Source organism: Macaca nemestrina, chromosome 18 (assembly GCF_043159975.1).
Source record: "Macaca nemestrina isolate mMacNem1 chromosome 18, mMacNem.hap1, whole genome shotgun sequence".
Taxonomy (NCBI): Eukaryota; Metazoa; Chordata; class Mammalia; order Primates; family Cercopithecidae; genus Macaca; species Macaca nemestrina.
In genome coordinates, this window is record NC_092142.1 from 9305845 (window position 1) to 9320528 (window position 14684).

At 54.2% G+C, this 14684-nt stretch overlaps 2 protein-coding genes across 5 annotated transcripts in view; one reads left to right on the top strand and one right to left on the bottom strand.

The window, feature by feature from the left end:
* The first annotated feature begins 75 nt into the window (after positions 1 to 75).
* On the top strand, positions 76 to 5758 carry LOC105467795 (LITAF domain containing). Its single transcript, XM_071084107.1, has 5 exons — positions 76 to 202; positions 701 to 796; positions 3589 to 3669; positions 4679 to 4823; positions 5604 to 5758. The coding sequence occupies exons 1-5, from the start codon at positions 88 to 90 to the stop codon at positions 5710 to 5712; spliced, it is 546 nt and encodes a 181-aa protein (XP_070940208.1). The 5' UTR covers positions 76 to 87; the 3' UTR covers positions 5713 to 5758.
* Positions 5759 to 13907: 8149 nt separating this feature from the next.
* LOC105467794 (ubiquitin specific peptidase 7) overlaps positions 13908 to 14684 on the bottom strand; it is a 73018-nt gene continuing 72241 nt past the window's right edge. For all 4 annotated transcript variants that reach the window (XM_011717508.3, XM_011717510.3, XM_011717509.3 and 1 more), the window contains one exon: positions 13908 to 14520. In XM_011717508.3, coding sequence (XP_011715810.1) covers positions 14414 to 14520 — 107 coding nt within the window. In that variant the 3' untranslated portion in view covers positions 13908 to 14413. The remainder of the gene's footprint in view (positions 14521 to 14684) is intronic.

Genomic DNA, 14684 nt, shown 5'->3' on the forward strand with positions numbered 1-14684 from the left:
AATGGCTGTTCCACTGGAGCCAGGCCCAGCAAGAGGCGGCCGGGTGTGGCCCCAGCTCCTCACACCTCCTGGCAACCGGGCCTCGTCATGAGAATTCCTGGAAATAAGCGCATGAGCACTCAGAGCTCAGAACGTGGTGCTGCCCAGCCACTGTTGCTGGGACAGAGGTCCTCCAGAGCACCCGGATGGAATCATCGCCAGGGTGAGGGCGCCCCTCATGCAGGGGTCAGGGCTGGCAGGGACTGGGAAGAAGTCTACTCTGGAGCCCGCAGGAAGCAGAGAGGAGACGAGGGTCCCTGTGCTGAGCTGGGGGCTGCCCTCAGTCCTCACCACCCTTCCCCAAAATCCTACTGTCCCCACCAATCCGGGGGCCACGGAACCCAGTAGAGACGGTTGAGCAGTGGGGCCTTCAATGTGCTGTACTCTCTCTTAAAAGTGTTATAAGGGGCTGGGCGCGGTGGCTCAAGCCTGTAATCCCAGCACTTTGGGAGGCCGAGACGGGCAGATCACGAGGTCAGGAGATCGAGACCATCCTGGCTAACACGGTGAAACCCCGTCTCTACTAAAAAATACAAAAAACTAGCCGGGCGAGGTCGCGGGTGCCTGTAGTCCCAGCTACTCGGGAGACTGAGGCAGGAGAATGGTGTGAACCCGGGAGGCGGAGCTTGCAATGAGCTGAGATCCAGCCACTGCACTCCAGCCTGGGTAACAGAGCGAGACTCCGTCTCAACAACAACAACAACAACAACAAATACAAGCAAGTCGCCGAATGAGACTAATGACTCCCCCACATCAGGTATGACACTCCTGCCCATGGCCAGAGACAACCCAGGCTGAGTGTGGAGGCAGCAGGAGGCAGAGCCGTCCTGGCCCTGGGGCTGCCTGGCATGGAATTGGGAAAGTTACCAAATCTTTCGGAACTTGTTTTCTTTCTCACCTGGAGAACAGTGTAGACCATGTGCAGTGGTCGAGGGGATTAAGACGACGGTTGGCCGGGCATGTGGCTGACACCTATAATCCCAGCACTTTGGGAGTCTGACGCAGGATGGCTTGAGCCCAGAGTTCCAGTCCAGCATGGGCAACATAGGGAGACCCCATCTGTACAAAACATTTTAAACAATTAGCCACGGGTGGTGGCGCACTCCTGTAGTCCCAGCTACTCAGGAGGCCGAGGTAGGAGGATGGCTTGAGCCTGGGAGGTAGAGGCTGCAGTGATACATGAGAGCACTACTGCACTGCAGCCTAGGCAACAGAGTGAGACGCTGTCCCAAAAAAAAAGAAAAAAAAAGAGGGTTGATGTAGGGCTGGGCAGCAGGGCAGTTGCTCACTGGGCCTGAGATCAGAATGACTCTTCAGCTGGTAGCTGCAGGCCAGGTCCTTAGTTTTTGACCTTCAGTTTCTTGTTTTGTTTTGTTTTTTGAGACAGACTCTCCCTGTCGCCCAGGCTGGAGGTAGTGACGCAATCTCGACTCACAGCGACCTCCGCCTCCTGGGTTCAAGCGATTCTCCTGCTTCATCCTCTGGAGTAGCAGGGATTACAGGCGCCTGCCACCATACCCGGCTAATTTTGGTATTTTTAGTAGAGATGGGGGTTTCACGATATTGGCCAGGCTGGTCTCGAACTCCTGACCTCAAGTGATCTACCCATCTAAGCCTCCCAAAGTGCTGGGATTACAGGCGTGAGCCACCGCACCCGGCCGACCTTCAGTTTCTTCATCTGTAAAATGGGCATGCAGAACAGCCCCAGGTAGGGCTGCTGGGGCACGGGACGGGCATGAAACCACTTTCTGTCCCACAGGGCCCAGACTGTGGTGTGAAGTAGCTGTGGGCAGAGCTGGGGGTGGTTCCTGCTCTTTGAGTGCCCCCGGTCCTGGGAAGGGCAGCAGGAATTGGGTGACCAGACAAAGCCCAGGTCCCTATGCAAAGCACCCATGTGGTTCTCAACGGAAACCCATCGCCCACACAGCGTTAACTGATCAGGCTCCCATCTTCCCCACTCCTGGATCACACACCCTGGATATCCGAGATCCCAGAATTCCTTGTCCAAACGGCCATAAGCCTGCCTCCAGGGTCTGCAGGGACCCTTCTGGAGGCCCCAGGACTGGCCAAGCAGTGGCTACTGGGAAGCGAGGGGATGGAGCTGGGGTGTCCACACACTGAGAGGTTCCTTGTGGTTCGCTGAGACCCAAAAATCCTCCTTTGAAGGAGTAGATGGAACGCAGCCGTGTTTGGAGTCCTCCTGATCACAGGCAAGGGGATAGGGTTTGCAGTGCAGGCTCTGGAGTTAGACACATTTAAGTTCCATCCTTGGCTCTGATGCTTATTTCCTGGGTGACCTCAGGCAAGTTACCTACCCTGTCTGAGCCTAGTCTCCACACCTGCAAAATTCTATAATACCACATACTCACCTCAGTGGTGTTTTGGCAAGAGTAAATGCAGTGGCGGGTGTAGCACCTAGTACAGGATGCAGCACGTAATAAATGCTTAATACATTTTTTAAAAGATCATGAGGCCCTGCACTATCTCCACATCCTGAACTTTCTGGTGCTACCTCCAGGAAGATCTTACATCTTAAGACATGAGGGCACAACTGGAGTCAGAAATATCTGGGTGTGGCTGGGCACGATGGCTCACACTTGTAATCCCAACACTTTGGGAGGCCAAGGTGGGTGGATTACCTGAGGTCTAGAGTTCGAGACCAGCCTGGCCAACATGGTGAAACCCCATCTCTACTAAAAATACAAAAATTAGCCTGGTGTGGTGGCACGTGCCTGTAATCCCAGCTACTCGGGAGGCTGAGGCAGGAGAATCACTTGAACCTGGGACTTGGAGGCTGCAGTGAGCCAAGACTGCACCACTGCACTCTAACCTAGGTGACAGGAAGTCTCCGTCTCAAAAGAAAAGAAAAGAAATGCCGGGGTTCAAATCCCAGTTCTTCTACCTCTAACCATGCAACCATGGACAATTTTATTCATTCTTCTAGGCCTCGGCTTGCTGGCTTTCTTTTTTGTTAGAGACAGGGTCTCATTCTGTCACCCAGCCTGGAGTGCAGCGGTACAATCACGGCTCACTGCAGCCTCAAACTCCTAGGCTCAAGCCATCCTCCCATCTCAGCTTCCCAAGTAGCTGGGAATATAGGCATGCACCACCATGCCCAGCTAATGGCCTGTTTTCTATTCTGTAAAATGGGTACCTGCCTCAGGCTGAGTTTATTTTTGTTTCTTTGTTTTTTGAGATGGAGTCTGGTTGTATCGCCCAGGCTGGAGTGCAGTGGCGCCATCTCAGCTCACTGCAACCTCTGCCTTCCGGGTTCAAGTGATTCTCCTGCCTCAGCCTCCCGAGTAGCTGGCATTACAGGCGTGCGCCACTGTGCCCGGCTAATTTTTGTATTTGTAGTAGAGATGGGGTTTCACCATGTTGGCCAGGCTGGTCTCGAACTCCTGATCTCAGTTGATCTGCCTGCCTTGGCCTCCCAAAGTGTTGGGATTACAGGCGTGAGCCACTGCATCCGGCCTAAGTTTTTAGTTAAGTCCCTGGCATATAGTGAGCCCACCGATCTGAGGGTGCTTTTCTTCCTCTCTCCTAAAGATCCTCATCCTGCTGACCCCCCTCCTCCCTATGGTCCTCCTCCCCGGATATACTTTGAAGGCCCCCAAGTTGTTCCTGTAGGTGAGTGCCCCTGCCGGCCTTCCCTCCTCCCTTTCTGTCTCATGCTCGGAGCTGCCCAGAATGTTCCCTTTCCTGACCACTGGCCAAGACTCTACCCAAACAGCACCTCCTCTGGAAAGCTCTCCTCCCCTGACTCTGTAGCTGTGGGACCCCACAGCTGGCCAGCTGCCTCTGCTCCCATGCTGGCTGTGTTGCCAATGGCCACTGAAGCATCTCTCTCCAGAGGGAAATCACGGGTGGATGGAGCCTGTATACAGTAGGCGCTCAGGACGTTTTTATGGAGTGGACTCCTGTTCTGTACTCTGTAAACACACCAGCCCTGAGGCCACAGGAGGGGAAGGCAGAGCCCCCCAGGTGGGGCCTGAGCTTTGGGATTTTCCAGGGAATTCTCGGACAGTCTCCAGATTCAGAACTGCTGGGTTAGATACATTCCTGGAGGACACAGTGAAGATGACATCACCATTGAAAAGTGCCCTTTAGGCCGGGTGTGGTGGCTCAGGTCTGTAATCCCAGAACTTTGGGAGGCCAAAGCCAGTGGATTGCATGAGGTCAGGAATTCAAGACCAGCCTGGCCAACATGGCGAAACTCCCGTCTATACCCAAAATACAAAAAGTAGCTGGGTGTGATGGTGCGTGCCTATAGTCCCAGCCAATCAGGAGGTTGGGGCAGGAGAATCGCTTGAACCCGGGAAGCGGAGGTTGCAGTGAGCCGAGATCGCACCACTGCACTCCAAGCCTGGATGACAGAGTGAGACTCTGTCTCAAAAAAAAAAAAAAAAAAAGAAAAGGGCCCTTAGAGCCCACTGGAGACCCCACTTCCAGCTATAAACACTTGTTTCCTTAGTTTCCTCCAGACCGGGGTGGGGGAGCCACACCACACCCCCACATATCAGGGTCCAGATCCTAGCTTCTCCCCATCTCAGGTGAGCACCGACAGCCCGTGGGAGGTGAGAAGCCACAGGGGCCTGACCTGGGCGGGTCCCACCTGCTTCCTGCTCCCCACTGCCAGAGCTGTATGCCGGCATGCCTGTGGTGGGGACGTCCATGCCAGTGCAGGTCGTGTGTCCCTACTGTGGAAACCGCATCATCACGGTGACCTCCTTTGTCCCGGGCGCCCTCACCTGGCTGCTGTGTATCACCCTCTTCTTGTTCGGGTGAGTGGCCACCCCTCGGCCGCTGCAGAGGGCTGAGCATTGGCATGGGTGGGTCCGGGCGGGTCCCTGCAGGGGAGGGGGAGCCTTCGGGGAAAACAGCAGGACCAAGCCTCGGGGAGGCCAGTTGGGTGGGCCATTATCTCCTTGAGAGGAGGCAGCAGCCCTGTGACCCAGGGACCTCCCATGAGAACAGCGTCCCGGGAGCAGAGGGGTGAGTGATGCTGGCAAAGCAGCCAGCCCAGGGCACCCAAGACAGCTGCTGCTGTCACCAGCAGCCAAGAACACGTGGGTTCAGGATGGCTCTTACCTCTCAGCTGAGTTAAAACACAGAGAGGGGCCAGGCGTGGTGGCTTACGCCTGTAATCCCAGCACTTTGGGAGGCCAAGGTGGGCGGGGTCACTTGAGGTCAGGAGTTATAGACCAGCCTGACCAATGTGCTGAAACGCTGTCTCTCTATTAAAAATATAAAAATTAGCCGGGCATGGTGGCGCGTGCCTGTAGTCCCAGCTACTCAGGAGGGTGAGGCAGGCAAATCGCTTGAACCCGGGAGGCGGAGGTTACAGTGAGCCAAGATCGCGCCACTGCACTTCAGTCTGGGCTAGAGTGAGACTGTCTCACGCACACACAAATACACACACACACACACACACACACACACACACACACACACACACACACACGCCGAGGCCCCTCCCAGACTCTGTCTGGGCCCCAGGTGCGTCCAGTGTGCAGCCTGAGAGGTGGCTCCACTCACGCCCAGCCTCCGCTCTGGGACTGCAGGTGCGTCCTAGGCTGCTGCTTCCTCCCGTTCTGCATAAGGAGCCTAATGGACGTGAAGCACTCGTGTCCCGTGTGCCAGCGCGAGCTCTTCTACTACCGCCACCTGTGAGCTCCTAAGAAATAAATGCCAGGGGCGCCACCTGGGCACACCCCTATGTCCTTGCCTCCTACTCTTCTGTCAGCCCAGGAGATTGGGCAGCCGCCTCTGCTCCGGGAGCCTGTGTTGAGTGTGTGGGGGCCGCACCGTCCTGTCCACCTCCATTCTCTTTTGACTCCTTAGAGCCACAGTCCCTAGCTCAGCCCCATCTTTCTTTCTGGGCTCCCTCCCATCAGCTCAAGCCTCTGCCTCTTAGGGAAAACTATCTCCCTGTAAGTCCAGCCAGGAGGGGAGACCTGTTCTCCCTGATACCACATCTCATCCACTATGTGCACCTCAACCCACATCAACCCACATCCGGGCTCACTCTGGGCCCTGCCCCTGCCTGGTTGACCAGCAGCTCCGTTGCTAAGTGCAACATCCAATGGGCACTCGCTCCTTCGCTCCTAACTGGGTTCTCTGTAGCCCTTGGCACTCTCCCTCCCTTCCCTCAAAGACCCCATCTCCTGGGCTGCAGCGGCTCTCCAGCCCCTCCTGGTGGGTTTGTCACTCGGCCAGTGCTCCTCAGGGTCTAGCCTTGGCTCCTGCATCCCACCCACAACCTTCTCCCTAAGATGCTTGGGGCCCTGCAGAGCGAACAGGTCTCACACTAACTCCCTCCTCCCTCTTCTCCTGAACCTGGTGGCTGGGACGAGTGGGTGGCGGTGCCCCTCCAGGGCAGCCCTTCAGTCCCATCCTTCTTGCCCTGCAGTGATTTCTTCCCTCCCCTTTATCCTCTCCTTGAAGGAGGCAGCAGCCCCAGGTCTCCCTGTCGAGAGTCTCGCCCGCTCCTGCTCTTCTCCAGCAGCCGGTGGCCAGCACTGAGCCGGTGATTCTTGTGGGTGAGGATCCGGAACTCCGGCTTGGACTATGCCAGACACCTGCCAACAATGTGCCTCTCTCAGTCCAAGTCCACATGCTTCCCCTGGGGCCCCTTGAGGCCATCTGTGAGCTGGCTCCAGCTCCCCTGCCCACCCCAGCCAGATAGGACAGAGTACTGCTCCCTCACCAGCCACCCGACCTCCCCAGGCTGCTCCCAGCAACACCCAGCCCTCCAATCAGCCCCTGCCCTGTCACAGTCTGGTCACCCGCTCTCTGGTGTATCACTTTCCCCAGGCGGTTTGTGAGGTCTTGGCTCACCTCTGTACCCAAGGGCCTGGTGGGGACAGGCGGGTTATAGAAGCTAGGATGGGGCAGGTCTGCCCAGATCAGTCTGGTCTCCCACCAAGAGGTTTAACCCTTAAGACTCCCTTACAGCTGCAGCCTTACAGCATGGCAGAGCTGCTGTGGAAGAAGGTGGACGTTAACAGGCCCCAAATAAGCTGACGAATAGGACCCCTTTCAGGGTCTGCCTGCAAACAACGTCAGGAGGGGGACGATGGGGTAGAGGGAAATCCAGTATCACCACTAAAGGACTTAAATTTTGCAGAACAGGCTGGGCGCGGTGGCCCATGCCTGTAATCCCAGCACTTTGGGAGGCCAAGGTGGAAGGACTGCTTGAGCCCAGGACTTCTAGGCCAGCCCGGGCAACACAGCAAGACCTCGTTTCCACTGAAATGCAGGGCTGGGGGGAATTAGCAGGGCATGGTGATGCGTGCCTGTAGTCCCAGCTACCTGGGGGGCTGAGGTGGGAGGACTGCTTGAGCCTGGAAGGTCGAGGCTGCAGTGAGCCCTAACCATGCCACTGTACCACAACCTGGGTGACAGGGTCTCAAAAAGTTAATAAATTTTGTAAAGTAAAAATACTGTTCTACTTGTCATGTTTTCAAATAAGATGAATTTCACAGGGGAGAAAAGTAAGGGAAGAATTAGGGGGAAGAAGAGGAATAATCGGGAGCTGGGGGCATGTGAAGCTGTCTTCACTGAACTGCAGCTGGGGGAGCTGTAAGGCTCACACTGATGGGGTATCGACCCATTATTGCCCCACCCTACAGATGCGGAAGCTGAGGCTGAGGTGAGTAACTAGATCAGCGCTGGAGATGTAGGTCTGTCCAACTCAGGGTCCAGCATCAGGGAGGAAGGCACAGAGGCGAGGGGTGCATGTGTGTGTGTGGCTGACGGCCTGGAAGAAAGGGTGGGTGAACACATGTGCGTAGGCGAGTGTGTGGCTGAAGGCCTGGAGGAGGGGTGTGTGTGTGTGCCTGAGGGTCTGGAAGGGTATGCGTGTGTGCGTGTCTGTGGCCAAAGGCCTGGAGGGACAGAAGGGAGCATTACCTGTCTTCCATCATATGGTCTTCAGCAGGCAGAGGTTCCTGGAAGCCATAGGGCAGGCAACAGCCATCTTGGTCAAAGCCTGGCGTGATGGAGCTGACAGGTCCTCAGGTCACACCAGCCCCGGGGAAGGGCAAGTTCTGGGACAGGTTTCCCTGGAGTAAAATTCCCCAATGCCTATGCCTCTGCCACCACCCAAAGGCCTGGCTACATCGGGAGAACAACTTCCCAGTCCACACTAGCTGCAGATCCCAGAGCCTCCATTTCCACTTCAGAGACTCAGCAAGATTTTTAGGGTTGGATGGTGAAGTTTTTGACACAAACGAGGCAGCTAGTACCTGGGAACCCCAGTACGTCCCTGAAGACAAAGGAAGTAACCTCTCATTTGTAATAAATGAGGACACAGGGGCACCACGTCAACACAGGGAGACAGAAAAGCCCCTGGTGGACAAGGTGAGTGGTCATCCATCCAGGCTGTATCTCAAGGTGAGGCGCGAGGGTCTCACCTAGGACGAGGGCCCAGCCACCGGGCCTCCACCATGCAGAGAGACTCGCTGGCTCTGCAGAACAGCCGGGCTGTGGCAGGCGACAGTCGGGGGCTGCTCGGTCTTGCTGGCAAGGACCACCTGCAGCCTGAACCCTCCGCCATCTGCAGAGTTCAGCTGGAGCCCCTCGTTCTGATTCCACGCAGCCTGCTGGCTTTGACTCGGGTTCCCAGATGGCTCCAGAGACATGAGCGCCTGCAGTCCAGGGACAGTGTCCGACCATGGCCAGGCTCTGCTCACTCAGTGTGGACTGGCTGGGGGTGCCAGGTCCTCCTCAGTCACAGGAGAGCTTTCATTGGCCTGAGTCAGTCACCATTGTGCCTTCAGAGGTGGCCAGGTCCTTGGCATGGCTGAAAGCTTCTGCTGTGACTCTGCAGATCAGTCCCCAGGCGCTCTGGATGCAGACTGTCCCGTTAGGAAAACGTCACTTGCCAACTCTTAGAAATAGGAGAATTTGCGTCGAAAATCCAGGATTTTCAGCTTGGCGAGGTGGCTCACCCCTGTCATCTCAGCATTTTGGGAGGTCAAGGCGAGATCACTTGAGCCCAGGAGTTTGAGACCAGCCTGGGCAACCTAAGGAGACCTTGTCTCTACAAAAAATTAAAAAATTAGCCAGGCATGGTGGTAACACCTGTGGCCCCAGACACTTGGGAGGCCAAGGCAGGAAGATCGCTTGAGCCCAAGAGGTCAAAGTTGCAATGAGCCACGACTGCACAATTGCACTCCAGCCTTGGCGATGGGGTGAGACCCTATCTCAAAAAAAACAAGACAAAAATACACATTAAAAAAAAAAAGAAGTCAAGGTTTCTCGGGTTCTGTTGTCTGAAGGTGTAGGTGCAGAGGAACTGGGGTCTTGAGAGGCTGCCAAGTGGGGCTGGACTTCATCTGTCCCTTGGCCCAGCCCCCTGGAATACCCCCAGACCCAAGCCTCGGGACGTCTGCAGTCACTGCCTTAAACAACAGGACCTGAGCCGCCGTTCTAAGTCTCTCAGTGTTCCTGTGTCTGAGGCCTTGTCCTAGGGAAGCCTTGGTTCTCCTATGCCAAGACCTTGTTGCAGGGCCAGGCTAGGGCAGGGCTGGGGCTTCCTTCTCCTGCATCCCTTTCCCTGACCGTTGATGTGGTCCTCCATGCCCAGGGCAGGCCTCTTCCCCAGCTTTGGGGCTTGTCAGAGGGCAGCCCACCACTGGCAGACGAGCTTGGCAAGTTGCTGAACTCTCATTTGAAACTGGGGACAGCCCCCAACTTACGCACAGAGGGCTGAGCCAGGGCTACCTGGAAAACAGGGAGGTGAGGCGGGCGGCCAGTGGGGGTCTGAATGCCTGCTCCACACTGGGCAAGGCCCAAGGCCCAAGGCCCCACAGCTCAAGGTTCTGTCCTACTTCGGGCCACCAGATGCCTCACTGCTGACCTCAGGGCTGGCTCACCGTGCACAATGGTTATCACAAAGGGGTTTCTTGCTACTGTCCCTCCTAATTAACCGGAGGCAAGAATCAGAACAGCCCCCACCCCACCTTCTCACAGGAGCCCAATGGGCAGGTGTGGCACTGATGCCAGCTCGTGGGCAGAGCTCGCTGGCGGCTGGTGGCCTTCCTCACAAGGCCACCCATACCACTTCCCTACTGCAGTTCTCAGCTCAGCCAGGGCAGAAAGATGTGCCTGGTGGACCTGGCCTTGAGCCATGTCCTATGGGGTAAAGAGCACGGAGGGGCCATCAAGGCCATGCTGGGAACCTTGAGCAGCTTCTGGACTAACTCTCACCACCAGGGAGGGGCTGGCCTTTACCACCCTTCTCTGCCTCCACACTGCAAAACCAGCTCTGCAGCAATGAGTTTCAAAGGGCTGAGTGGCACTGACTACTGGTGGGGAAGGACAGGCGGTGCCAGTCTTACTACACAAACTGGACTTCATGGGTGGTCTGAATCCGTAACTTTTTCCCTCTCCCAAGCTGCCCACGCGCTGTGCAGGCACCATGCTGTGAACCCCCAGGCCCACCCCCAGATCCAGCCATTGACAGCTGGCAGCCTGTAGGGGGTCAGTGACCCCTTGGAGCTGATGTGGGGAGGGCCCGGGGCCCTCCCTTTGGAACCTGCACAGTTTTGCTCACAGATCATTCATGGTCTCCAGCTCCCAAGCCTCACTCAGTTAAAGGCTGTGGAAAGCAAGTCAGCAGAAGATGCACAGGTACCCATCTCCCCCAACAGCAAAATGCAGGGATAGGGGACTCTGTCCTTAACTGTTCTCACCCAGAAAACCAATGTCCCAAAGGCTTCCTTGAGGGAGTAGGCCATAAAGAACGACCACTCCAATGCCTGTGCTTCACGTAGCACTCAAAAGCCCTCGAGTTAGTCCCTGTAACTCCCAAGGTGGGGGATGTTTTGTCAGAACTGCCTATCCAGCCTGGAAGACATCAGCCACATGTGCAAATTAGAATACCATTAAAATTCAACCCCTCTGCCACTTAAGCCACATTCCAAGTGCTTTATAGCCACAGGTGACCAGCAGCTCCACTAAGACAAAGTTCTGATGAACACAACTGGGTGAGAATAGGGTGGTAGCAAGGCTGGCCGGAAACACTGCCCACTACTCACACAAAAGCCTTAGGGATGTAGTCCAATGGGGTTGGCAAGGTCTGGTTGTCAACTTGACTCCTCTACTCCCCCAGGGGACCTATCTACATACCACTAGGAGGCAGTGACTCAGCTATCTAATCTGAAGCTCTCTTGGCCCAAGAGGCCCTTATATCAAGCCATGAACGCAGGATCATTTCCCTGTAATCCAGGGCTGGTACACCTACAAAGCGGGTTTTTAAAAAACGAAGCCCTGTGGGGAGAGCCTCACCACTCAAGTGTTGTCTGTGGCTGCGTTCATGCCACGTTGGCAAAGCTGAGGGTCCCAACAGAGACCATCACACAAACCTACTCTCTGACCTTTTACAGAAAGTTTACCAACCCTGACCCTAACATAAGCCCAAATGACAAGAGAGATGTCTTACTTACACATATCGCCTTAGTAATTCAAGGAACCTTCAGGTGCTACGGCTTTGAGATGGAGTCTCCCTCACTCTGTCGCCCAGGCTGGAATGCAGTGGTGTGATCTCGGCTCACTGCAACTTCCGCCTCCTGGGTTCAGGTGATTCTCTGGCCTCAGCCTCCCGAGTAGCTGGGACTGCAGATATGTGCCACCATGACCGGCTAATTTTTGTGTTTTTAGTAGAAACGGTTTCACCACACTGGCCAGTGATCCACTTGATCCTGACCTCAAGTGATCCACTCGCCTCAGCCTCCCGAAGTGCTGGGATCACAGGTGTGAGCCACCGCATCCGGCCCAGGTGCTATAGGTTTTATCGCATTTGCTGTAACTGTGAAGGTGGTTTCAGAGTTGAGACTTTAAAACTACTCACAATCTCCATCCCTGGCACCATAAACATTTGCCTCACAACAAATGAACAATGTCATGTATGAAGCCAAATGTCCTTGCTGTCTTGTGAAAGAGAAGCTGGGTTAGGGCCTCCATCAGGAAGCGATGGTGTCTACACGTGGCTTCTCGCCACTATCACGGCACCCATGTTGCAGGGGACTCTGCAGGGCGCCATTGTGTCACCCTTGGGCTTTGCTCACAGCGTGAGCCACTGGGCCTGGCTGCTCTTCTCATTTTGAAACGAGACTGCTTCAGCTCGCTGCTCCTGTGTGCGAGGGCGCGGAAAGGGCCACTGTGACCACAGGCCCCTGCTGTCACACAGTGGTTTTTCAGGTCCTCCGCTGTGAGGACTCAGAACGCTGTCAACAGATGGCATCCACACCCCATAGAGGGAGAAGACACAATAGTCCCAGGGTTATAGTGAGGCCGGGGAAGGGGAGTTCATTTTTCTTTCTTTAAAATTTCAACTTGTCTCCCCAAAACCAGCTTAACAAACTCAAACTCCTGACACTGTTAACAGGGAGTGCGTGGAAAAGGGAACACGGCACACGACGGAAACATTACAACACGTTTTTTGGAAAAAGAGTCATTTAATATCTCAAGGGAGAGTAGGAACTTTGAGTTACCTAAGACTACAGCCAACCCCGAGCCCAGAACAAAAACAAGACACCATAATGTTCGTTCAAAGACAAACTCACAGCGAACGGCTCTCGCACCCCTGCTCTAACTCCTCTTTCTAGGGAAGGAAGGAGGGAGGGAAGGGCCAGGTCCCCGGGGGCCCTCACTCCCTGCTTTCTATCACACAGGTCACAAGGCAGCTCTCAGAGCAGAAGGCACACACACTGCAGTGGAAGTTGAGAAAGGAAGTCACTCCAAGGTACACACTGGCCCAGAGACCAGGAAACCGTGCCACAGAGCTGGAAGGCAAGGCCGATGGGACAGTGTGAGGACCACGTCCACGACAGCGCCTGCCGCCCCAAGGGGCCTCGTGACACGTCAGGTCACATCTCCAGTCACCTCATTTGTACACAGCTCCCTCCTGGAAAACCTTTTATTTCTTAAGAGCAAATGTGACTAGTTAGAGGCAAAAAAAAAAAAAAAAAAAAAAAAAAAAAAGGAAGAAAGAAATGAAAACAAGAGACCCTGCCCCCGCAAAACCGAATTAGAAGGAAACGTACATTTCAGTGAAACCTTGTTACAAATGCCAAGGTTTCCCAGGCCTGTTTCCAGGGAGAGTAGAAATCTTCCTCCACTTCCACGTCACTCACTGAATTATAATTTTTATAGAAAATTTTATTCAACATACAACATTTTCCAGCAAAAAGGCAATATACAGGAAGAGTTGGTGTACACTGCTCCCACAGAAACAACCCAAAAAATACCGGAAAAGGATGAAAAATAAGAGTGATTTGCTGATTCTATTTTACTGCACTCAAAACTAGACACGCAGCTGGCATTAGCTCCAAAAGAAAAGGAAACGGGGCTGCGACTGAAATAAAACTACACACAATGAATATCAACATCAGTGAAATTCACTTGCAGACTCACCCAACAAAAAGGAACCTCCTCCCAGTGGCAAATTGTACATGTTCATTCATTAAATATACAATTTCATTTTTCCTTTTTTTTTCCTTTTTAACTTTTTTACAAAGTCAACAGCGTACTAACCACTAGTGAGCATGCCCTCTTGCTAAAAGGCTTTGTTGTTGTCTGTTCCACTTTAACGAAATTCTATGTGTAATTCTTTCACCTGCTCGTATGAACTGTTGAGATCGTAAGTCTGCCGAGGCAGCAGAGTAAACCTTAATTGAATTGAACAATGTTCTTGATTTAATAAAAAAGACCCCCACGATGTCTGTCCGGACTGTGTTCAGTGCATCCACTTTGCAAAGGGGCTGCAGACAGTAGTGGCTGACGAGGTGAGACGAGTTTATTAAAAAGCCCCCAGGCAGCTGGAGGAGGAGAACCCGAGGAAGGGCCGACAATGCACACAATGAAGGGAAGAGCGCTATTTATTAGGTTGTGAGTTTCTCTGTTTTGCCTTTACAGATGCACAAAAGGTCATTGAAAGTATATCTGAAGGAAATAGGTCGGACGAGCCTAAACACAAGACTTTCTAGCTGCAGGGCTGGTGCACGGGACCCCAGGAAGGCAGCCGAGCCACTCATGCCCACTAGGGACAGCCCAGAGACCTTGAGCCAGGGACCCATGATCCGCTAACCTCTTCTCCCCCATTGCGCTGACAGTTGCCTTGCACTGTGGTTACCATAAAATAACTCTCATTGGCATCCAAGCTTTATAAAAACACCTTCATTTTGCTCAAAAAGGGCAGTCAATAGATACAGAGAAGCCAAACTGAACAGCCTCAATAAAATAAAATTAACACCAGCAGCGAATCCTCTTGCTGAAGACTTCGGCTAGAGGGCACGTGCACCAAAGTTCTAGGCTGTTAAGGGGCCACCCACACACCGTCCTCGCCTTGAACACACCAGCTTGGAAATCAGTTATGGATTTTAATGGCCTTTTCAAGGTAAGTGTAGCGACTCCTCTTTGGGGCTTTGTTGAAGTGGTCGAGCCCTAGCCAAGGCCGAGGATGAGACATATTACCTGGTGGGGACGAAGAAAAGCAAGTGAGGCCACAGAGCAGCCCTGGAACCCCTCAGCGGGGTGGTGGCCAGTGAGGCATGCATCCCCGTGGCTCCCCAAGGGGTAAGTTTGCGGGGAAGCCAGGACCTGAACTGCACGCCCACCTGGAGCTAAGGAGGCCCACA

What these genes read in the sequence shown, in the direction of transcription:
- LOC105467795 (XM_071084107.1), top strand. Translation starts at nt 88, where the DNA reads ATGAGAATTCCTGGAAATAAGCGCATGAGCACTCAGAGCTCAGAACGT. An exon ending in CGGATGGAATCATCGCCAGG is followed by an intron (nt 203 to 700) that starts GTGAGGGCGCCC and finishes ACTGCACTCCAG; the next exon opens with CCTGGGTAACAGAGCGAGAC. An exon ending in CCCCCAAGTTGTTCCTGTAG is followed by an intron (nt 3,670 to 4,678) that starts GTGAGTGCCCCT and finishes CCCCACTGCCAG; the next exon opens with AGCTGTATGCCGGCATGCCT.